General features: G+C 38.7%; 1 protein-coding gene across 1 annotated transcript in view; it reads left to right on the plus strand.

Annotated features, from left to right (window-relative positions):
- Positions 1-2,878: 2,878 nt before the first annotated feature.
- Positions 2,879-24,386, plus strand: part of JPH2 (junctophilin 2) — a 59,428-nt gene continuing 37,920 nt past the window's right edge. Inside the window, exons 1-2 of the mRNA XM_032218537.1 lie at positions 2,879-3,904; positions 11,623-12,406. Of these exons, the coding sequence (XP_032074428.1) occupies positions 3,526-3,904; positions 11,623-12,406 (1,163 nt within the window). The 5' untranslated portion in view covers positions 2,879-3,525. The remainder of the gene's footprint in view (positions 3,905-11,622; positions 12,407-24,386) is intronic.

The raw sequence follows: 24,386 nt of genomic DNA on the forward strand, positions 1-24,386 counted from the left end.
GGTCAGAATACTAGCTAGAGATTCCAGGAATTGTAAATCATGGGGAAGGCAGACACTACTTTGTTTTGAGGTCTCGTTTTCTGGCCCAGAATACCCTGTGTTTTACACTGCTAACTAAGCAAGGATCTAATAACTCCCTAGGAAGATGTTGCTCTTGAGATAAGCATTTATTTGCAACTTTACTGAGTCAGTCATGGTTTCTTCCTTCTCTATTATATGAACAATATTGAGCTGCTTTTTGTGCAGCTTCAACACTCCAGTTAGAGTTGTAAAAAAAATGCAAATAACTGACAATAGGTGACTGGAGGTGCTTGAAATGATTTTCTTTCGCAACTGGGACAAACAAGATTTGTGGATGGTAATTCGTTGCAAATATAGTATATGATGTTCTTTTAGAATTTTCTGTATTGTGTACTTTGCACTGTGCAAGCAATTACAGCATAGAAACTAATGTGGAATTCTTGGCCCTAATTGTTGGAAGTGGCTATATAAAGTGTTAGAAGTAACATCTCCACATTTTCCTCTGGTCTTGTATAAGACCACCTGTTTCCTGTACATTCTCAGGAAATAAGCATACTTTCAGCTTGCATTATATGAAGGGAGTTCTCTGGTTGAGTATTTCAGAAATTTATTTCAGCCACTGAAAAATGGTTTGCTTTTTTAAGTGAAAAAAGCAATCTTTTGGTTATTAGATAAATTAAGATTACCTACTAGTTTTCTTCAAAAATTTTGTACTAAAATGTTGCAATAGAAATAGACTCATTTGGATTCTGCAATTATAAAGATATGCTTACTAGTGAAGCTTAGCTTTACAATTAAATGAAATATAATTAACAAAGAGCAAATATGGGAAATTGCATTGGTGCTTAATAATGAGAACCTTCAATATAAATTGATCAAATATCAGCTTTAGCCAACTTTCCACTTGAAGTATTTCTAAGTGAAGGCTGAAATTGATCTATATTCCAAATTGGCAATATGTGTCGTGTGAAATACTAAACCTAAGCAGAAGATAATTATGAATTAAAAATATTGATTTTGTCCTTGGGAACCCAGACTTGTTTCTCCCATATAAGACATTGAACAAATTATTCTCCTTCAGTGTTACCCATTTGTCTTACTGTGAAAGTATTTTTAAACTGGCTGTATCCATTAGAAATTTTCTAACATTCATTTAGTGATTACAACTTTGATGCTTTTAAAATTCAAATGTGCCCTCTGTCCCAAAGAGTTTGGTATTCTTGCCATACTTGTTTTTTTTTAACTTTCTAAAGATTTTTGTTTACAATTTTGTTATTTATAATTGTTTTGACTTTCTAAAGAGTTACAATTGGAGTATTTATTTGTGTACTTTATTTCACCTATGGTCATATAAATTAAGTTTAATTGCCACTATTCAAATAGGAAAACCATGTATTTTTACTGAACAAAATCTTTTGTTGAGAAAAATGATTGTTGCACAAAGCTCTCTGGTGGACTGTTCAAACAACAAACTTAACCAGGTCATTTCTAGACCTAATGTGTTAGGCCTTCCCATTAACCAGTCATTTAGGGTCAGAAAAGAGACCATTTTAATCTCAAATGTATCTTGGTTGAATTGTTAGCAAAAAGTCTCATCTCTTGACCACAATTTGTTGTGTGGACTCAGATTCAGTTTACACCAGTGTCTCTCAAATTGGAGAACTTATGTGGCCTTCAATTGCCTGGGGAATTCTGGGAGTTGAAGCCAAAACATCTTCAAGTATCCAGGGCTGAAAAACACTGCTCTGTGTAGTCACTCTTCAAAGAAATGTTGGACTGAGAGAAATTGACTGACCCAAAGTCACCCCTGAGCTTTATCATTAAGGAAGGAATTAACACCCCCCCCCCGCAAAAGCCCCAATTCAACATCTGAATCCTGATTAAGCATGCCTGTGATTGCAGCTGTAATGGCAGAGGAAGAGATCTTCCGTGAGAGAAAGGAGCACGCTATTATTTTCTGAGCTCTTCTGAGTAACCAATGCACATTAAACGCTCATAGCCGCACGGCGAATTAATCACGTACAGTTGCTACAGCGAGCAGAATCTGCGGCTGAAGGCAAAAAAGGACTGGCGGTGGCTTTTCAAAGCCATTTGCCGATTTGCACCTGGCCGAGCTCCCCCTCAGCACAGAAAAGGTCAGCGGGGAGGAAGCACGCGCTGTGGCCGCGGCGCTCGCCAAGGGAAACCGACTTCCTCCAACTGAAGGATTGTCTTAAGGGGCAACGAGGGAAGAGCAAGTAACACAGTCACAATTTCCCGGGCAATTTTGAAGAAAGCTTCCCAGCGACGCCCGAATTTTCCGAAGAGAGCCTGTCGCCTTCCCGGCCCAGCAACATAATGCTCAGCCAAATTTGCAAAAACCCGGATTCACGGGTTGTGCCCCTTCCAGTCCTGCCTGCTAACCTCTTGGTTCAGGGATCCATGCATGCTCTCCTTGTCCCCACCCTCGGGCTTAGGAGAAGCCGTTTCTGGCTCGGCCCTACTGGAAAAAAAAAAAAAAAACTTCGGCGCAAACAGCCGGGCAGAACCGCGACCCCCTTCTCCGCCTCCCCCGCTCCGCCGTTCCCAGGCTGCTATTTTTAAAAGTACACACTTGCTTCCTCGGTCCCTCTCCTCCTCCAGGGTTGTTAATTTTTATTCCGGCCCCGAAGAGGTGGTTCCTCTCTCCTCCGTAAAAGGGTCTTAGAAAAGGGGCTGGGCGAGGGGGGTCTATTTTAGGAGCAGCTCTAGGGAGCCGATGGCCTTGTTAGGGCAGCTTTGACCTTTTCTTTGGCAGAGGAGGAGGCGAAAAATAGGAAGAGACTCTGGAGGAGATTGGGAGCCATGCACACAGCCTACGGGGCAGTAAAAACGCTGGCATCGCCCGGGGCCGGGACCTCGTGGAGGGCATAGGAACCAAAGGAAGGAGGAAAAGCAACGAGGGCGTAAGCCGTCGGATAGGCACAACCCGGCAAGAAGATTAAAGAGAGCGCAGCTCCTGTAGATGTGGACGGACTCTTAAAAGAAAGGATTGGGGGGGGGGGATTTTTAAGGAGAATGCAAGGATGATAGAAAAGCCAGTACAACTACTTTAGTGGAAGGGGGAAATTACAACCTTTGCCCGGCCTCTGATCAAGGATGTAAAGTTTAGAACTGTACAGCTGAGAGGGAACTTCAGTCCTATTCTTTCCAAGACCAGGAAGTAGTTTGTATCTCTAATCAACATCTCCACATCTTCTTGAGTAATGGTTCTGTAGAACCAAGAAGGGCAACTTTCTGAGTTCTCTGGCTCCATCCTCCCTCCATCAACAGGGACTTGGATCCCACAGCAATTCTCTTTTCTTGGGCTCTTTGAAAATGGTTCCGCTGAACCTGGCTATGCGGCATTTGAATCGGGCTATGATTGGTCCATTAATGGAGCCATAATCTGGCTAAATAGGCAAGAGAGAAGAAGAGAAGAGGAAGGAAAAGAGGAGCAAAAGAGAAGAGTGGAAACCTCTGGCTTTCTGACTTTGGTCCTGTATCATGAGTGGTGGAAGGTTTGACTTCGATGATGGAGGAGCCTACTGTGGGGGCTGGGAAGGTGGCAAAGCCCATGGGCATGGCATCTGTACTGGCCCCAAAGGTCAGGGCGAATACTCTGGCTCTTGGAACTATGGTTTTGAAGTGGTGGGGGTATACACCTGGCCCAGTGGCAATACCTATGAGGGCTACTGGTCTCAAGGAAAGCGACATGGCTTAGGGATTGAAACCAAAGGACGATGGTTTTACAAAGGTGAATGGACCCATGGTTTCAAGGGAAGATACGGCATAAGGCAGAATGTCAGCAATGGAGCAAAGTATGAAGGTACCTGGAATAACGGGCTGCAAGATGGATATGGTACAGAGACCTATGCTGATGGAGGTAAGACTGACTAAGATGTGGTTGGCTGCCAGTTCCTTCCCAGATGGGGCATGGACAAAGTGCTCTGTAGGCTAAGAGTTCCAAAGCTGCAATCTTGAGGGAAAATAATTCAGTTCTTATTCCTGAAAAGAGGTAACATGAAGGCCTTGGAGTAGAATGTAATATTTAATCTCTCCAGATGTATGTCTTATTTATTAAATTGCAGCTGAACATGTATATAGTTCTCCCTCTATATATTAATGAGTGTGTGTATGTATGCAAACTTTGCATTTATGTATGTATGTATGTATGTATGTATGTATGTATGTATATATGTGTATATGTGTATATGTATGTATGTCATATACATGTCCCATACACAAATACCTGGCTTTCTCATCACCATTTCTGAATTAATCTGCGTATCTTACATACATTTTATTGCTTAATTATCTGGTGTTGGCTGCCCAATTACAATTTGACTCCTGATACAATTCCATCACTGATTACCCTTCTTTGCAATGCAGGATGTGTCAGCTCGAAGCTTTTAGAATAAGCATTCATTTCATGGTATGGATCAATCATTGCTGATTGGTTGAGCATCCACCATCCAACTCACAAAATATCTAGAAGCTCTTATCCAACAGAGTGAACAAGGAGATGCTTGCCACAGAATCAGAAATCATGAGGACAACTTAATAAAACCCAATGTACCAAGTATGTTTCTGTGCATAACCAGTTGCAAAAATTACACTGGTGCAAGACAATTTTTGATGTGCCATGATGCGACTTGTTTGGAATGTTGTATCAACCCAATATTATGGTTAAACAATTTATGATTAGAAATCATACTATTATATGGCTCATTAGGAAACTTCAGATATTTTCACTACTTTTCTGGAAAATTCAAGGCAAACTTCAAGCAGTTACGTATATTTTATAATATGTTCATGATTCTTGGTAAGGAAGAAGATTGTTTGGTTTAGAACAGCTGAAAAAATCATTAAACAATATGTTTACATATTTATTTGCATTTTAAGGTATTCTGTATATAGACTGATGGATTATGGACAGTCCAATTGGCTAGTTTTTTGTGTTTGTTTAACAAAATAATGAGGCTTAGTTGTGTCCAACAAATAATCCTGTGATTGAGAGTTGAGGTGCAAAACCAAAAACCAAAACCAGATAAGCAATGAGAAAGAGTGAAGCGCTGCTTGGATTAAATGCATATCCATTAGAAACATCTGAAAAAATGTTCACCAACAGGTGTCCAAATGTACTTTTTGGTGCATTTTTGCCATGTAAGTTTATCAGAAACTAAACCTGTTTGACTTATATACCACTGGGGTGAATAGTTTATGATGACTTTCCATTGAAAATAACAAGAGAAATAGATTTCTAAGTGAAATATGAAAGAGTTTTGTTCTTACATGAACAAAATGCTCAAGTGATATCTATAATAAACAAATTGTAATCTTATACATACTCATCTGTATGAAATTTAATAAGTGCTACTGAATTTCATGAGACTGAATTACAGTATACAAAATACATGTAGGACTTCATTATTAGTAACATTTCTTACAATATTACTGACATTCACAATAGCTGTCTAGTATTAAATTATATCAATACCTGTTGACTCACATTAAACATTTTCAAGGTATGAGTTGTTTGTGATGAAGATTGCATTAGTAAGTTGGGTCCCTGCTGTGCCACCCACACATCAGAAGATGAATTTACCTGCACAGCTGCTTCCAATCTGCAGGATATTCCAGATTGTCACTAGCAAGAGCAAGAAAATTCATATTCTATATGCTTTAGAAAAAAAATTATCTCATTCTGATGATGAATGTGCTTGTCTTCACACCTGAGTGCTTCAGTTGCATTTTCTGTCATGAAGTTATTTTATATTCTACAGCTACAAATCTTTCCTTTTTCTGTTCCTTTCCAAAGAGAGTCCAAATGGCAATTTCTTATTTTTTAATTCATAATTTATCATGAAATAAACTAATATACTACCTTTGAAAAAAAAATTGTTGCACAAATGTCAATATCTTTTTTCTAAAAGAAAACATTTCTTCCAAAGGTCTTTACTAGGCATTGTAAGGCACTTTCCACAATGGTTTACACTCAATCATTAACAAATCAACGGTGGGTCCACGTAGAATTTGAATTAGCCCAAGTAAACTACATTTCAGTTTAGGATGATCATCTTTGTTTGTATTTGGCTTACCTTATTCTGTAGACAAAGGTAGTTGTGGTTTATTAAATAATGGACAGAATCATAATGGACAGAAACATGCCTAGTAGAATTTCTAAACCCAGCCAAAGATTGTTGCCTCAAGTAGTGTTAAAATATGGCATGGTTTCAGCAGAAGGCTTTTATAGGAGCTAATGATTAGTTCTGTTAGTAAGACAATCAATGAAAAAAGCTATGGAATGAAGTGTCTAAAGAATTTAGCATCCCCCAAATTCAGATGCTAAAGTAGGATTAGGAATGATTAGCGCTATAATCTGTCCAATAGTCTAAAGTGGACTGTGAAATCGCCATTCAAATCTAGATGCTACATGCATAAAATTGGGCCCACTTTGACACACTTTCGCAAGGCCCTGGAGACCTGGTTTTGGGGACACCTGAGTGGGGTGCTATCAAATGGCTTATCTGATATGGTAGTTGTCAGCAGGGGAGGGGACTTATTCTTTATTGTCTTTACATTGAGTTTTCACCTTTGCAAACCATTTGGAATCACTGAAAGTAATTTGGGCAGCCATACAAATTTTTGTTCCCCTCCACGAGGGCTTGCGTATATAATATAGAATTAAAGATTAGAAGGGACTTTGGAGAACATACAGTCCAACTTCCTGCTTTGTACAGAAATCTCTTATTCTTACTCTGATGTCCATCCAGTCTTTGTTTAAATACTTCCAGCAAAGAAAAGTCACTTCTAAATCAATATGTTCCACTGTAAATAGCTCTTACCACTAGGAATTTTTCTCCTGATGCCATTATCTATCCAAAACCTGTTTGTAACTTAAACCCCACTATTTCTTGATCTGTTTTCTGAAACACTTAAACAATTCTGTACTATAACAGCCATTTGGATACTTGGAGAGTTATCAAATCTCCCCATGTTTCTTGTAATTGTTTTCTTTCTAGGACCATTTATCATCTTGGTTGCTATTAATTTGTTTGTTAAAACCCTTCAATTAAATATGAAGCCAGAACTGGATTCTATGTTGATCTTACCAATACAGAGCAGAGAAGAACCATATTTCATTTGATCTGAACACTGTGTTTCTTTTGATGAAGTCTGTGACTGAATTTGGTTTTTTAAAAAGTTGCATCACTCTGATGGCTCATATTAAACTTGTGATCCATCAAGATGAACTCATCTCCCAATTTCTCCAAAGCTTTTGGATGTTAATTTACATCCATCTGTGGAAAAGAGGATATTACAATAGCAGATCATGAATCAAAGAGCTTTTCCACCCAGTACCAAAGCTCATGGCACAGGGGTGGGTTCCAGCAGTCATTACTGCCGGTTTGCTGGTGGGCGCTTCGCGTGTGTGCATGTGCTTTATGCGCACTGCACGCATATGCACAGTGCTATAAAAATTGCTATGTGCAGACGCAAAAGGCAAGATGGCAGCACCTGTGGCGCCACCCGGAGAACCGTTTCATGGGTGTGGCAGGTCTGGGTCACTGCTGGTTCCAGCGACCCAGGCTGCCAAACCACTACCAGTTTGGCCGAACCGGTAGGAACCCACCACTGTAATGGCATCTAATATGTCATGTAATCCTCCAGAATGTGGTTTATACAGACTCCAGTCTACTGACACCAAGATTTCTGAACTACCACTATATCTGGAATTAAATATCTACTCTTGAATAGTTTGCAAAGCTATGTATACAACTTGTGTCTACGCATGCCCATGTGTGTGCACACACAGACACACACAAACATATATACATATAGGGAGAAAGCAGGAGAAAAATATATACTTTAAACAAACTCTATTAATGTATAATGTATAAATTATAATTCAGAGATAGAGCCTGGAATACAACCTTTGAAGCTATTTAAGTCATATTTGGTGGGAGAAGATAGGAAAAGAATTATCCTTTTCTATGCTTCAGAAACTGACTTTCCTCCTTTTTTACACTCTACAGTAATATTAAAATCCTCTTTATAATCCCATATGTATAACTATTCTGCAGAATTGCTTCCTAATTCTATTTCCTTTTTAAAAGAATTCTGACATTTCAATATTTCCATTTTTTAATTGCCCAAATACAGTGTTTACTTTGTACCTAACTTCCCTGTTCTTGTGATTATTTTTCTATATTAACCTTTTTACAAGAATTATAGCATTGATTAGCAATTTAGCTTAAATGTTAAATTTACATATACTTGAGAGAAAGGGAACAATCTTGTAAGGATATTTTTATGTGAAGTGTCTTCTGGGGCTTATCTTAATATTACAGCATAATGAAAGGCAGTGAAAATTAATAAGGAAGAATTGATCAAGTCAATAGTCTTGTCTATATGGTGCTCACTTGTTTACACCTTATTGTAATTCATTATAGAGTCCACTGTATTTGTGTATTTTTTATGAACTCTTCCTTGTCTTCCTAGTATTTTTTTAGATCTTTAAGGATTATTGTCCTTTGTTGATATGATAGACCTCATTGGTGAGCTATGGAGGTCAGAATCCATAAAAAATCTTCATTTGTTCTTGGCCCTTTGCCTATGAGAATACAAATCCTTGGGGGAGCTAGTGTCTCTTTACTGGGAATAAATATTTGTATTTCTTTAGCATATTTCATTCCAGGATACCCAAGTTGAATGGAGAGTAGGGGAATGTAGCTTACTAATTTTGGAATGGAATTTGAAACTGTGTGTGAAGGATAGAAGAAAAGTTTTGGGGGTGAGAGAGTAGTGTTGTTCGTTGCTGAGGTAACCATATCAACAAAAGGTGGACAATGAAGCAAGATAGAATCTCTGAAGTGAAGGAAATTAATGTTTTGTGCTAATTGGTGGGAAAGGGACCAAGCTTTTTCTGTGAAAAGTTCAAATACGCTATGGAAAAGAAGATTTTTGTTACATTTAAATGGTTTTCAACTGATAATATATACAACAAAATAATGAAAAAGCATGGAGTACTCCAGAATGATGGCTAGATAGAGATGAGAGATAGATGGATGGATGGATGGATGGATGGATGATAGTAGATGATAGTTGTAAGTAGATAGGTAGGTATAGGTAAGTAGATAGATAGAAATATAGGGCAGAGAGAAATGCTATCCACTTTTGCCCTAGTCAAATATATAAAACTTTTGCAAATATTGAGATGAAATTTAGTCCACCCAATAACTGTTTAAAAGATGTTTCATACTTCAACAAGTTTTGCAGATTCTCTGAATCAGCTATTTTTTATATAAAAATATAAAGCAAATAGACTTTGCATACTGTGTTTAGGACTAGACTCTTAGACCTTATCTACACTGCTGGGTTGCCTTGTCACTAATAGAAAAGCAACTGTTTCTGAAGGGCAGAAATGGATGGTGTTGTTGTCAATTAATTCCCATTCACCTTCAAATTAATTTCAGAGCATGATTTTCTGTTCCACTTCCAAAATACTCTTTTTGTATTTTGTTCATTTGTGGGTCTCCTATTCATTTGAGCCAGAGCACTTCATTGGATGGGATTCAGCTATTTATTGACTGCTTTGCGCAAGAAAAGTGGCTCGTTCAGCTGAGGGAATAGAGTAGAGAAGAGTAGAACAGAATTCTTTATTGCCATTTTTAAATTATTGTTTATTATTCATATATAATTCTTTATTCTTGATTGGACGCACAAGGAATTTGTCTTTGGTGCATATGCTCTCAGTGTATATAAAAAGAAAGATACATTCATCAAGAATCATAAGGTACAACACTTAATGATAGTCATAGGGTACAAAAAAGCAATCAAATCATACTAGGACACAATATAAATTGTAAGGATACAAGCAACAAAATTACAGTCATACAGTAATAAGTGGGAGGAGATGGGTGATAGGAATGCTTCCAATTGTGCATCTCTTTTTTTCTGTATTACTAAAATAATAAAATGGTTATGATCCTTAACTTAAGAGAACATTGCTGATTTAAAGTCAGTGGGATATTTTTAATTATAGGTTTTTGAGCAGCTAATTTCCCCTTAATTTATTTTTTTTAAAGTCCAAGGGAAAACTAGCTATACAAGGAAAGTGAAATAATAAATAATGTAAAATAAAAACAGTAATCTTAAAAAAAATCCGTCAAGTTTTGAACTAGCAACTTTCTCTCTACTGCACTGAAATCTTAACCAATATCCCATTTCAGCAGTGCTAGTAAAAGGAGGTACAGAAACTATTACAATGGAATGAGATGGAAAGAAGGAAATTGTAAAGCGGTTTTTTGTCTGTATGTGTCTTTAGAGTGTAATGTATATGAGTCTCTCTCTCTCTCTCTCTCTCACTCTCACTCTCACTCTAACTCTAACTCTAACTTTAACTCTAACTCTATCTATCTATCTATATGTGACAAACACACCCACCCAAACACTATATACAAACACACACACATCATAAATATAAGTCTAAGAATTAAGTAAACCTCTCCTATAGGAAAGTTGGTAGTCATTTTCCTGGAAGAGAAAGGTAGAAGGGAATAGCAGTGAGGGAATTATCTAATGCAGTGGGGTTTTTTTAACCTTTGCAGTTTTAAAGTGAGTGGAATTAATTTCCAGAAGAATGTCTGGGTTGGGAATCCGGGAGTTGAAGTCCACATGTAAAAATTATTAAAGTTATTAAAGCCAAAAGTAAACAATACACAGAAACAATAAGTGGACAGTATGTTGGAGCCAACACTCTTTTCTTTGTGATATCAGAAATGAACTTTAGAATCTATTTGTATCCCACTTTATTCCCGGGTAATGAAAGTTAGTAAAATTCATTATTTGAATTCAGAGACTAAACTAATAAAATGAAAAGACCTTCAAATTTCCCCTACCTTTACATGTAATATTATAAATGAAGAGCAAGTAATCTTGTGTGTGTGTGATAAAATATTACTTTATTTTGAGATGATTTACTTTCCAAAAGTTCCTATTTCAAGATAAATTCCCCCTTTTTCCTGCACTTTAGAAACACATTATTTAAGTTGACTACCTCTATTTTAGTCCCTAGTGTACATGCTTGAATGTACACATATGAAAAGAAATTGCCAATGCGCTCTATTTTCCCCATAACCCATATTTGCCATGCCAGATAGTAAGTCAATTTGAATAGGAGTATTGTTTAATACTGATGATCTAGTTAGACAATTTCATTGTTTAATAGGAAATCAAACTCTTTATACTGATATTCTTTTTTTTTAAAAGCAAAGGATTAGAACAATTACCACCTATTGGCCAGATTTGCAAACCTTGCCCTCATTAGTGATTTGTTTTATATATGCCGTTAATGAATATCACCCTCAGCAGAAGCTGTGTACCGATGCTAGGTTTAATCTCAGAGGGGATGGAAAAATTATATTTGCTGACTGGGAAGACATTATAGCTCTCTCTGACTGGGAATGAGTACAGTTTTCCTGCAATGAGAAACCATTTGTATGAGACGATGCTGTGCTGTGGCTGCCTGAACAGCTATCCTTTCATATTCATTCCAGAGAAATTTGATGTATTTGACTTAGTTCTTACTTTTGATTTCAGGTACCTATCAAGGCCAGTTCACCAATGGCATGCGCCACGGTTATGGAGTTCGTCAAAGTGTCCCATATGGCATTGCAGCTGTGGTCCGCAACCCTCTAAGAACCTCCCTTACATCCCTACGGAGTGAGCACAGCAATGGCACTCTGCTACAACACGATTTGCCATCAGCAAACCAGGAACATGTTCCCATGTCACCTACCATAACTCGGGGTGGCTTTGCTCTCAGCTTGTATGCAGATGCTGATGCTGGGAAATTAAAGAAGGGGGGAATCTTCAAGAGGAGCTCCTTGTTTGGGAAAATCAAGAAATCTGACTCCAAGACCTCTTTGGCCAGCCAAAGGAGTCGACTCAGTTTCCTTAAGAGTGAGAGTGGGATGAGTTCTACAGGTAGTGATGCTACCTCCACCGCCAGTCTGGGAGAAGGAGTAGAAGGAGAGGACTTCCCACCTTTTGATGCTGATATTGATGCCACCACCACAGAATCCTACATGGGAGAGTGGAAGAATGACAAACGTTCAGGTTTTGGCATAAGTGAGAGATCAAGTGGCCTGAAGTATGAGGGCGAGTGGCTGGATAACGTGCGGCATGGATATGGTTGTACCACATTGCCTGATGGGAAAAAGGAAGAAGGAAAATACCGCATGAACGTATTGATCAAAGGCATGAAGAAACGGGTGATACCTCTAAAAAGTGCAAAGATAAGGCAGAAAGTGGACCGGAACATAGAAGGTGCTCAGAGAGCAGCAGCCATCGCCAGGCAGAAATCTGAGATTGCAGCTTCTAGGTAAGGATCATGAACTTGGAATTTTTGGGTGGATATCCAGTAGAAACGCCATCCAGCACCCTTTTGTAATTGAATTCTATTTGCAATTGTTGATCAAGCCTAAAATACTCATTAAACTGAACTTCCATTTGTAGTGGCTTCAACTTAGAGATCCTCAGAAAATATAAATTTTCCAGAAATTAACTATCTGCATCTAGGAAAGGAAAGAAAGCCTTTTGCATCCAGGATGTTTAATATGTCACCCATAAATAGTGAGAGAAATTTGGAAAGATAATAGAATGAGAATCTGCATGTCTTGTATTATAATTCAGCTTTATGCCACACTGCCTACATCCAGGTCAAGATGTATTTAATATAGGGTGGTGATGGTTAACCTTTTTGGCACTGAGTGCTGAAACTGGAGTGCCAAATCCAGAAGAGAGCCAGCTGCTCTTCCAGTTTCCATCACGGGCATGCGTGCCGGAAAGCTGGTCCCGCGTGCAGGCACATGCTGGAACCCAGAAGAGAAGCTGGTGATGGCGCGCATGCCACAGAGAGAGCTCTGCGTGCCACATCTGGCATGCATGGCATAGGTTCACCATCACGGATATAGGGGAACAGGGCTTTTGGGGAAAAAAACCAATATTTCAAATTATTTAGGTTTTTTGCCAAGGCAAATCTTGACTCTTTATTGTCCCCTCTTCCTAGCAGCATTTTTTCCAATGTTTTAAACAAAGATCTTAGCAGATTTGTTTCAAATAAAATTTTGAACTAATCGAGGGTATGCAACTATAATCACAGCATCAATTTATATTATTTCTCAATTTGACAATTTTAACGTATGTAGACTTCAGCTCCCGGATTTCCCAGCCAGCATGGACAGATCTGGATGGATAGAAATCACCTTTCACTTATTTCTAGCAAGACTGAGTGGCTACGGTTATTATAGTCCTCATGATCTGGGTCTTTTCTGTCTTGAATCGTGGATGGGATTGTAGTTCCCCATTCAAGATTTGTGCACTGTCTGGGGTCATCTTGAATTCACAGCTTTTACTCAAAGAGTAAGTTACAGCTGTGGTCAATAAGCTCTTTGCCTCCTTGCTGGTCATGTTCTGTATGTATACAGTAGTGCATTGTTCGGATGGATGTTATATATTTATGCTGTATTGTGCATTTTTATAATGCTGCCTGTTTTAAATTGTGAGTCTTCTAGAGTCATTTTGGAGTCAGTTGGTTTCTAAACCTAATAAAATAAAAATGAAAGTTTTTAGAGAAGTTCAGTTGAGTTTATTTTTTCAATTTGAGAGAAATCATTTTGTTTTTACATTAGTTCTTCTAACTTGAACTGGACATATTTTTTTCTGGGACTGTTAGTTGTTTTCTGCTTCATTGGTTAACAAATCTTTTTTAGTGGTTATTGCAATCTTTTACAGTAATAGGATATGTCAGAAGTTGAATCTTAGGTTCATGTTCTACCACAATGCATAGGAATCAACAGTTCAGAAAACTATAAAGAAGAGCTTAGACACTGCTTGCAAGATTTCAGAGGAATGTGGATGGTTGCTATTAAGTCATCATGATATTAAAAATCAAAAGTGTCCAAGGCCTTTCAAGCCAGTACTTCACATGCCTTTTAAAGGGAATTTATATTTCAAAAAATAGACAAGGATGAAATAGAAACATGCATGTGAATTATCCTTGGGGGTGGGGGGGTATAACGAAACCATACGCAAGCTGTGCCAAGGTTTAGGTCAAGGGAGGCTTTGTGAGGGCTTAGACATTTTAATGTTCACCTCTCTGTAGGCTCAAGTAGTTATCTTACTGCCATTAGAACAGAATGCAGTGGCAGCACTGCTCAATTTAAGAGGAGTCAACTCCTTTGGATCAATGAGTATATCCTACCATGATCACAGACCAAATATGCTTGGGATTTAATTAGGACTTACATGCTGTAGGAGGACAGAGTAAAGAAGGAAGATAGGGGTATTACAACAAAACCAAAATTAAAATTGTTTTCTGTTTTATGTAAAATTACTGTACATTCAAGTACTTTAATACTATTAATATTATTGTGAGCTATATTTTAATGCTTCCTGCTTTCTCTTAAATTGAAATTAGGGTGAATGCTGTATGCATGACTTGGCAGAAGAGTGGGGTACAGTATATAATATATAAAAGAAAGCAGAAGCAACACTGCAAAGAAAAAAAAATGAATGTTGAGATATTAAAGAATAAACAACTACAAAAGAACATCATTAAATTAAAACATTAAATTAAATTAAATTAAAATTAAACAGGACAAAAACTGGTGGATGGAAACTAATCAAGGAGAGAAGCAAACTAGAACTAAGGAGAAATTTCCTGATAGTTACATCAATTAATCAGGTGAATGACTTGCCTCCAGAAGTTGTAGATGCTCCAGCATGGGAGGTTTTTAGGCACTTATCCATCATTAAATACTAGTATTATATTTAGCACTGTTAACTACTTTAAAGTTAGGCCTGGATAAACTGGTGTGGATCTGCTTTTTTTAATCTGTTCAACTTTGAGAGCAGAATTTTTCTTTGATATAATTTTCCATGGATTTTTTAAAAACAGATCTTCAGAATTTTCCCCTAAATTAAATAAAGATGTTATGGGAACATATTTACATTTTTAAAAACTGCATGAGGTGGTCAAGATATCTCTTCCATGTTTAACCATAAAGAGCTTAATTTGCTTCCATGCAACCATTCCTTCCCTGGTGTTCTTGGAATAACCATGAGAATATTGTATTGAATCGTGACATGGGTAGAGAAGATCCTTACAGCGTGCAAAGGGCTGGCACAGTTTTAAATACCCAAAACATCTTAAAGGTTAAAGAAAGATAGAAAAAACTTGTAGTTTGCATTATAAAGCAAATATAATCTCTATGTGTATCTATGTTTTTCTGCAGAAGAACAAATGTCTTGCATTGAAACAGTTAGATGGATGCTCAACATGGACAATGTATACTAAAAAAATAAAGACCAGGTAATAAATACAACCCCCTCCCCCATTAAAAACCAACTAAGACACTAAAATAGGGACACGGTGGCTCAGTGGCTAAGACGCTGAGCTCATAGATCAGAAAGATCGGCAATTCAGCAGTTCGAATCCCTAGTGCCGCGTAATGGAGTGAGCTCCCATTACTTGTCCAAGCTTCTGCCAACAGTTCGAAAGCATGTAAAAAATGCAAGTAGAAAAATAGGAACCACCTTTGGGAGACGTCTTCGGACAGCGCTGGCTCTTCAGCTTCGAAACGGAGATGAGCACCAACCCCTAGAGTTGGGAACGACTAGCACATATGTGCGAGAGGAAACTTTACCTCTACTTTTAAGACATAGCAACTTAGCAAAATAGCAACTTCATTTCTACCAGTATTAATTCCCCCTTAGATCTGCTAAGGATAGAGCTTCCAAAATTTGTTCTCAGAAAAATCCATAATAGAATTCTTTTTAATTCAGTTCTGAATTAAATGCAATACATGGATTGTTTAATTACCACAAGAATCCATGTATTTGCAGAGAGATCAACTGGATCTTAAGATGGCATTGCATGCCTAAGAGCGAGCTCCCGGGTTTGCAGCATTGATGGCAAGTCCTGTGTTGATTAACTAGTAATGTTCCAAACATTCCTTTTCTTAAAACTGCAGAAAACAAGCCCTTGAAAGAGTTTTGTCAGATTGGTGCAACAAGACATTGGAACCATAGACACATTGAATTGTATGGACCAGCAGCTTAAAAGAGATTTATGCAAAGCACTCTACCCCCACCCCATAGTAACATGCCTACAGCATTGGCCTCTATCATTTATTTTAAACGAAACATGATGGGCAGTTTTTCTGTATTGATCAAACAAAACAAACCTAGATTTACAAGCAGAAAAATTAGTTTACTACAGAAGACCCACTTGAAGGCATCTTTACCCCATCTTTTTTCCCCTTGAAATTGAGCCTCCAGTGCCTGTTCTATATTGCCTCAGTATAAATCTATATTGAAACAACATTGTAATGTAAAGGTGGGCTGAGTTTAAAAAACCGTTTAAGACTTGATCACATTTGTGGAAAGAACAAAACCAGAAGAGCAGCTACAAGGCTATGACTAATGATGTTGGAGTGGCATTGGGCCATTTATAAAAAGCTCTTTTTATAAAAGGCAGTATTTACACTTCAAATCAAAGGGAGAACTCCGAGTGGTTTACATCAGGGATTGGAATGCTTCTCTCTGTTAGCACGGGTTGGACATAATTTCCTATTAAGGAAACTTTTGAGCAAAAGAAAGAAGATACATAGAGCCATTTTCTTCCTCTATAGGTCTTGCACAAATGCAGCTGTTTGAGGCTTTGCAGAGATATTCCACAAGATCAGATCTTCATTTTCTTCATACATGGTGAAGAGTGAGCAGTGTAGCTATCACAGTTGCTAATGATACCAAATCAGTTAGAGTGTTTAAAAGAGAAAGAACTGGTGAGGAAGCATCAAACGTCTAATTCTCCAAGCTTGGGAAATGAGAATAGGTACAGACAAAGCCATTCAATATAAAAAAAAGTAGAAAGTTTCAATGAATTGATGGGAATCTGAAGAGCTGCTGCTGTGGATGAGTAGTGGTTTAACATTTGATGAAAATGTTTGTATATATTTATGGTGGAAAAGATACATTCCTTTATGTTGGTGATCATAAGGAAAGAGATTGAAAATAAAACTGCCAGTTTATAAAAGCCAAATACCACTCACTTATCATGAAATCTCCAGAACATTAAAGCCTACAAACTTTAAATTTTGCACGTATGTTCTTCAGGGCTTCTAGATGCTCGCTAAGAAAGGATTTTTCGAATGACCATCGGATCATTAGTATTTCTTATACAGTAATTAACACGCTCTGATGCTAAGGAGTTCTACTTCCTCTTCCCATCTGAAAAGAACTCTGTTCTAACTGCCAGTTGCCTCACATTCCGTTACCTCAGTTCAAACTGGCAAACATTCCACTCCTTCACTCAGGGGCAGTCTGGTGCTCCTTACAGTACTAAATGTCAGTACCTCACTAAAATGTCTACGCCTTCCACCTATGGAACTGCTTCCGGACTCAAGGCAGCGGGAGCGATATTCTTTTATGTGTTTCAATCTTCGACCACCACTGAACCAATGGATTGTGAACCAAATTTCTTCTGCATAGCCCGATTACATAGTTTCATTGTGAAGCACAGGTATCCAGTTAGTATTGTATATGGAGGAGGAATGTGAGAAAAGACGCAGAATGATAAAGCTATGGAATAATGTTAACATCAATTAGAGAAAGAAAATTACAGCTGTGTAAAATAATGAATGATGTGGCAAAACTTTTGTTTGGTAATATCAGAACACACACTAATCTAACAGAGCTGGGATTTCTGATTCCCTCAGCATTTAGAATTCATTAAAGCTAATGATGTGCAAAACTATGTAATCCATTCCTAGAAGGATCCAGGAATGAACTATGCTACTTAGCACATTGGGAGAGAAGCCACCAATTTAGATTGGTTTAAAGTGGAATTGGAAAAAAATATAGATAATACAATGTACTTTTAATTACTGTGCTTGTAAGTAAGCAAATAAGTGCTTGGGCAGCTGAAGGGCTTTCTAGACTGGTTTAGTTACTCTCTCTATGGACAGAAACTAAACTAAATTGGCCCTTGATTGCTTCTGAGTCTTAATACCAGGCATACAGTTTGTCCTATAAATGTAGTCACAAGCATTTGCGTCAAGAGTGTAGGTCAAAATCTGCAAGATTTCAGGGATATATAAAAAAGGTAAGGGTTGGGTTGTACATTATGGTTGCCACCTTGCAGATTTTTTACTTGCCCTATAGAGGCCAGTGATGAAAGCCTCTATTGTTTTCTTAATTATCAACTGTCTTATGGAATAATAATAATTTTTTAAAAACCCTATCCACTGAAGGCATTTTGGATTCAACTATTATATTTGCAGTATATTCTACTAGCTGATAAGCCAGCATTTCCCAGGTATTTATATAGAGAGGGAAAATGTCTGGACCGAACATAATTTCTATGTTGGAGATGTTGGATCTCCCCCCTTACCACAGGGAGCCTCCTTGTGGAGTACTATGAAGCCTTTACTATGTCAACACCACTGCACTGTACAGTAGGAGCCATTTTATGGCAGTACAGTAGAAGCCATTTTAAGGCACAACAGGCTGTATCTTACCAGAACACACACCCTGGGGGTGTTAGGGGTGTCTCACCCACCCCCCAGTATTTTTTTCCAGATAGTAAGCCATCTGTGTACCAAGTTTCGTTGAAATTGCTCAATTATGCTGGAATATGTATACATACAGTCATATATATATACTATATTGCCAAAAGTATTTGCTCACCTGCCTTTACTCGCATATGAACTTACTGTAAGTGACATCCCATTCCTAATCCATAGGGTTCAATATGACGTCGGTTCACCCTTTGCTACAACAGCTTCAACTCTTCTGGGAAGGCTGTCCACAAGGTTTAGGAGTGTGTTTATGGGAATTTTTGACCATTCTTCCAGAAGCACATTTGTGAGGTCACACACTGGTGTTGAACGAGTTTACGTAGCCTACCACTTCGTGGCTGAGTTGCTGTCATTCCCAAACACTTCCACCTTTCTTATAATACAGCTGGCAGTTGACTGTGGAATATTTAGGAGTGAGGAAATTTCACGACTGGATTTGTTGCACAGGTGGCCTCCTATCACAGTTCCATGCTGGAATTCACTGAGCTCCTGAGAGCGACCCATTCTTTCACAAATGTTTATAAAAACAGTCTGCATGCCTAGGTACTTGATTTTATACACCTGTGGCCATGGAAGTGATTGGAACACCTAATTCTGATTATTTGGATGGGTGAGCGAATACTTTTGGCAATATAGTGTGTGTGTGTGTGTGTGTGTGTGTGTAGGTTTTGGCACGAGGCCGAAGACACCAGCCTGAGGATGACGAGTGGGACCTCATCGAAACATCGCCAAGATACTCTCAATCTTACACGGGAAAAGACCCGAATACGCCAAAACCGGCATAACTGTACCCGTGAAAAATCTATGAATATCTTTATGCTGTAGAACTCAACAACTCCTAACCTACCTCATATTTTTCATATAATAACTACCTTGAGAGGTGGGTTGATCTGAGAGAGTGTGAATGGCTCAAAGTCACCCAGTTGTCAACCCTTAATAGACTAGAACTCATAGTCTCTCAGTTTCTAGTTTAACAACTTAACCGAGTTAGCTCTCAGTACTATAATTAGTGTACTGAATCACTCAAAATATTTTTAAAAGATATGCAGCTAAGGCAAGATGTTGATGAAAAAACTAAGAAAATTCTCAGCAACTAAAATGCACCCCTATATGTTTAAACAAGTTGCTTCTTTTCAGTACTAGTTTCAGTATGTATTCTTATTAAACATTGTTGCTCTCCTTTGGGCAGGTTTTTTCCCCCATAGTTACAAGAATTGATACTTCTTATGGAGTGAGGTCTCTTGTGGCATATATTTGCAGAATCCAAAAGCAATTAAAAATAATAAGAATGTTTCCTTTATCACGTGTCTTCCAAATGGGTTTAACTATAGCTGCCATGTTGGTTGATTTTAAGAATTTTAGAACTGTATAACAAATTCGGAGAACCAAATTTGATATAGTAGTTAAGGCATCAGACTAGAAACTGGGACACCATGAGTAATAGTCCTACCTTAGGCACAATGCCAGATGCGTAACCTTGGTCCAGTCATTCTCTTGGTTCCACCACAAAACTGTGGTAGACTAAAGCGCGCTCGACGAAAGCGCGTACATGACGTCATCACAGTGCGACAAAAACAGCACGCTGTGAGCGGTAAACTTAAAATTAACGCGTAAATCTAAACCTAACCCCCCCAAACCTAACCCTAAACCTAACCCTTAACCTAACCCTAAACCTAACCCTATACCTAACCCTTAACCTAACGCTAACCCTTAACCTAACCCTAAACCTAACCCTAACGCTTAACGTAACCCTAACCCTAACCCTAACCCTTAACCTAACCCTAAACCTAAACCTAAACCTAAACCTAACCCTTACCTTTATGTGAATCGGCTTGCTTTAAAAGCGCTTTTTAAAGTGCCCTTTTTTCTCCGCGGTCGTATTTGTCATGCTGCTGATGACATCACGTACACGCTTTAATCGGGTGCACTTTAGTGGACCGCGGTTTTGACGGGTCACGATTCTCTTTTACCCCTAGGAGGCAGGCAATAGGAAACCATTTCTGAAATCTTGCCAAGAAAACTGCAGGGACTTGTCCTGGCAGTTGCTAGGAGTCACCACTGACCCAAAGATATGCATACATGAACAGATTTGGAGGACGTCTAGTCAGTTAAGGCTGCTTAAAAAAATTGTTTTACTTATTTCTCTTTTTTTAAAAAAACTCTTCCCAAATATAGCAGATTTAGCATGCAGTTTGTCTGGTTTCTCATACCATACAATAGTTTTGAACTCTCTGTTTAAAGATGGAAAGCTCTGCCCTATTGAAGGGGAGATAGAAGCTCCTATTTCTTCTTCTTTTCTTCAGCAGTAGATCTTTTTTTTTTTTTTGCCTTCATAACGTTATATGGGTTTTACAGGAGTGCAATTGTTTTTCAGAACAAGACTTTTATTGACATTTACTGGGCAGCATAGGTAGTTCTAGACTTACGACTACAGTTAGGATCAGAACTTTCGTTGCTAAGCCGTGTAGCCCATGACCCGTCAAAACCGCGGTCCACTAAAGCGCGCCTGATTAAAGCGCGTACGTGACGTCATCAGCAGCGCGACAAATACGACCGCAGAGAAAAAAGGGCGCTTTAAAAAGCGCTTTTAAAGCAAGCCGATTCACGTAAAGGTAAGGGTTAGGTTTAGCGTTAGGTTAAGGGTTAGGTTTAGGGTTAGGTTAAGGGTTAGGTTTAGGGTTAGGTTTAGGGTTAGGTTTGGGGGGGTTAGGGTAAGGTTTTCGCGTTAATTTTAAGTTTACCGCTCACAGCGTGCTGTTTTCGTCACGCTGTGATGACGTCACGTACGCGCTTTCATCGAGCGCGCTTTAGTCTACCGCGGCTTTGTGGTGGAACCGTGTAGCCGTGTAGCCATGTGAGTCATGCCCAATTTTATAATATTTTTTCCATGATTGTTAAGCAAATTGCTGCAGTTGTTAAATGAATCACATAGTCCTTAAGCAAATCAAGCTTTCCCCATTGACTTTGCTTGTCAGGCGCTGGCTGGAAAGTTCACAGATGGTGATCACATGATTGCAACCATCATCAATACATACCAGTTGCCAATTACCCTAATTTTGATTAAATGACTATGGGGATACTGCAATGGTTGTTGAGTGCAAGGATTGGTCTTGCGTTTTTCACTGCTGTTGTAATTTTTAATGGTCACTAAGTTAATTGTTGCGTGTTGAGGACTACCTCTAGCATTTCATATGATTCCATTTGGTCTTTTACCTTTCCATTTAAAAAAAAACCCATTAAGGAAATTTAAAACAAAACAATCAGAATTCTTTCATTTGAAACCATCAAATACAAGCCATTTTACAGTGAGCCAAGCTCACCTACTGCTTTCTGTTCCTCAGTAAAGAAACAGAATTATTAAAACCTTAAGGGATATGATTTGGTTCACAGTTAAGGCGTCAGGTTAAGGGATGTGGCGGCTCAGTGGCTAAGACGCCGAGTTTGTCGATCAGAAAGGTTGGCAGTTTGGTGGTTCAAATCCCTAGCGCCGCGTGACGGAGTGAGCTCCCGTTACTTGTCCCAGCTTCTGCCAACCTAGCAGTTCAAAAGCATGTAAAAAAAATGCAAGTAGAAAAATAGGAACCACCTATGGTTGGTGGGAAGGTAACAGCGTTCCATGCGCCTTCAGCATTTAGTCATACTGGCCACATGACTATCAAGGCATCTTTGGACAGCACTGGCTCTGAAACGGAGATGAGCACTGCCCCCTAGAGTCAAAGCAACTAGCACATATGTGGAAGGGGAACCTTTACCTTTAAGGCATCAGGTTAGAAATCCGGATACTGAGTTCTGATCCCACCTTAGGCACGAAGCCACTGGGTGACCTTGAGCTAGTCATGTTCTCCCAGCCCTAGGAATAAGGCAATGGAAAACCACTTCTGCAAAGTCTTGCCAAGAAAACTTCAAGGAATTATCCAGGCATTCTTTGAGAATAAAACAGAACTCAATAGAAGATTTTTTTTTTGAAACCTTAGCTTTCCATTGTTCATTTGCTTCCTTCTTGCCTCTTTTACTGTCCTGCTTCTAAAGTGACTTTTCTGTGTATTTGTGTTCCATGTGTCACGGAGCACACCAAGCTCCCCCTTAAAATAACGAAGCTGCTAAGACTTGAATTGGAGCCTCGGTATCACTTTCCTGCGCACGTCTGGCCAATCACACCCCTAAGCACTGTCAACTTATATCTCCAGTGTGCTCAGCATTTCACATCGCCTTGACGTGGACAGCAATGGGAGTCTCCTCGGGAGACACGGGTGGAGCATGGTGTAAATGACGCATTGAAAGCCCGCAGTCAGCAGAGATGTCTCTGACTAAATAAGGGAAAGCATGGCAATGGTTTATCAAAGGGAGAGAAGAATGCAGCGACTGAGAGCCAATGTTCTTATCCAGTAAAATAGGAATGCATGTTGGTGGATTTTAACGCTATGCTATTATGAATGGAATGGCATATTATGTATAGACTGAGTCTGTACTATGCTAAAAGTAAAATGTGCTTATGGCCTCAGGCAGCAGGCTTATGTTTATTTTTCTTGGAAAAGGATGTTTCCAATCCTCATTACCAAAGCCAAATTTATTTTTATTTGAAAGATTTGGGCTGAAAAATTAAAATAGATTTTTTTTTTACCCAGTATAACACTGTTTACACAGTTGCCTGACTCTCTTCTTTTCCCTTATTTTTGTTTTTGTTTTGGATGCCATTCTGCTTTCATTATTTTAATTTGAAAAATCACTGACGCTCATGATTTTATTATCAAAAGCTGAATGTTGCAGTCCCAATAAATTAAGCAAATGATATTTAACTGTGTTCTTTATTGAACCTTAAAGCAATCGATTTGAGCGAGGTATATTAAGTCATTCTTCCAACTGTCACCCCCGTGGCACGACAAAACCACGCTCGACTAAGCCACGCCCGATTAAACCGCGTTGCTGATGTTATCAACAGGGCGGCAACAGCGAGCACGGAGAAAGAAGGGCGCTTTAAATAGCGCTTTGAAAGCAAGCCGATTCAACTTAAGGTAAGGGTTAGGTTTAGGGTTAGCTTTAAGGTTAGGTTAAGGGTTAGGGTTAGGTTTAGGGTTAGGTTAAGGTTTAGGGTTAGGTTTAGGGTTAGGGTTAGGATTAGGTTTAGGGTTAGGTTTAGGGTTAGGTTTAGGGTTAGGTTTAGGGTTAGGTTTAGGATTAGGTTTAGGGGGGTTAGGTTTAGGTTTAGGGGTTAATTTTAGGTTTAGCGTTTACAATGACCTGTTGATGACGTCAGCTACGCGGTTTCGTCGAACACGGTTTCGTCGAACGCGATTTTGTGTTGGAACCGTCACCGTCACCCCAGTCTGTCACCGACAACTGTTCCAGAACTATTGAGGAGAGGCATTTTGGACAATATGAAACGTAAAATCACAATACAGGCAATCTTCAACTTATGACCACAATAGAGCCCAAACTTTATGTTGCTAAGTGAGATAGCTGTTGAGTGAGTTCTTCCCTATTTTACAACTTTGCTTGCCACAGTTGTTAAGTGAATTCCTGCAGTTGTCTAGTCAGTAATATGGTTGTTAAATAAATCTGGCTTCCCCATCGACTTTACTTCTCAGAAATTTTTAAAAGGTGATCACATGACCCAGGGGCACTGCAACTGTTATAAATATGAACCAGTTGTCAAGGATCCAAATTTTGATCACGTTACCTGTATGATGCTGTAATGGTCTTAAGTGTGAAAAATGGTCATAA

This window comes from Thamnophis elegans, chromosome 5 (assembly GCF_009769535.1).
Source record: "Thamnophis elegans isolate rThaEle1 chromosome 5, rThaEle1.pri, whole genome shotgun sequence".
NCBI classification, from domain to species: Eukaryota; Metazoa; Chordata; class Lepidosauria; order Squamata; family Colubridae; genus Thamnophis; species Thamnophis elegans.